The sequence below is a fragment of the Volvox carteri genome, assembly GCF_000143455.1.
Source record: "Volvox carteri f. nagariensis unplaced genomic scaffold VOLCAscaffold_165, whole genome shotgun sequence".
Lineage (NCBI taxonomy): Eukaryota > Viridiplantae > Chlorophyta > Chlorophyceae > Chlamydomonadales > Volvocaceae > Volvox > Volvox carteri.
In genome coordinates this window covers 1-999 of record NW_003307708.1, presented here as the reverse complement: position 1 = coordinate 999, position 999 = coordinate 1, and the positions used below count along the sequence as shown (strand labels likewise).

The 999-nt window shown below is 62.6% G+C and overlaps 1 protein-coding gene across 1 annotated transcript in view; it reads left to right on the top strand.

Moving 5' to 3' along the window:
- Positions 1 to 976, top strand: part of VOLCADRAFT_100828 (uncharacterized protein) — a gene marked incomplete at both ends in the record, with an annotated part of 5,826 nt that extends 4,850 nt beyond the window's left edge. Inside the window, 2 exons of the mRNA XM_002959336.1 lie at positions 370 to 789; positions 819 to 976. Coding sequence (XP_002959382.1) covers positions 370 to 789; positions 819 to 976 — 578 coding nt within the window. The remainder of the gene's footprint in view (positions 1 to 369; positions 790 to 818) is intronic.
- Positions 977 to 999: the final 23 nt, after the last annotated feature.

Sequence of the window (999 nt, the reverse complement as noted above, 5' to 3'; positions counted from 1 at the left end):
TTTGTGAAGTAGTAGGCTGCTGCATGCTGAACCACCGAACAGCCAGCAGCGCTTCCAACACGTTGCCTGGCCCTCCGCTTTCCGGACACCATCACACAGAATACCATATTACCATCAACTTTGAATTGGATGGGAGCGACGCTATGTCGTTGCGTCTCGCGCGGCGCCCAAAGCAATGCCGCTCGCCCCGATATTGCCGCCAGCACCGCAACTTTTGCCAACAGCAAGCCAAATCACATCTGCGATCCTCCTTATCAACAGCAGCAGCTCAAGTCGCACCGACTGCGGAGGGGCCCGAGGGGGCACAGCCCATGGGTCCTTCCAGCGCACCTCAACGTCACTTCGGACCTTTCGGCCACCAACGCGCAGCACCTTTGCCAGCTTCCCGCCATTCGCGAAGATTCGTCATCGTCCTCAGCTGTCGCTGCCGCGACCGACTCCCTTAGCCTTAGAGCTGCAACGGCAGGCCTTAGCGCAGCAGCAGCAGCAGCAGCAGCAGCAGCAGCAGCAGCAGGAGCTATTAGTCGTAGTACGAAAGGTCGGTCGCAGGAGGACGAGCAACAAGAGCAGGAGCAGGCCCCAGTTCAAGCATTCCAACGCGAAGCCGTCGAGCAGAGGCAAGTACGGCCAAGGGACCTGCCGCTGGTCGTCAGATTACGGGCTACAGTCGCAGCAGCAGCCGCCGCCGCCGCCGCCGCCGCCGCCGTCGCGGGCCAGCCTGGCGGCGGCGCTGGCGCACACAGGCGACGGCTCGCTCAGCTCGCATCCTGGCTACAGCCACCACCGCCGGTGAAGCCGCCGCCACCGTCGCGAAACAGCGTCCCGCAGCAGCAGCGGCCGGAGCAGCAGCAGCAGCAGCAGATGTTGACTCAACAGCTATCCGAGTCGTACGGATCTGAATCTGCCGTATCCACGTTGCAAAACATGTACGGCGGATCTACAGGGCTGAGGCCGCAGCTGCAAGCCGGGACGTGGGGTCAGGAAAGGTCGATGTCGACG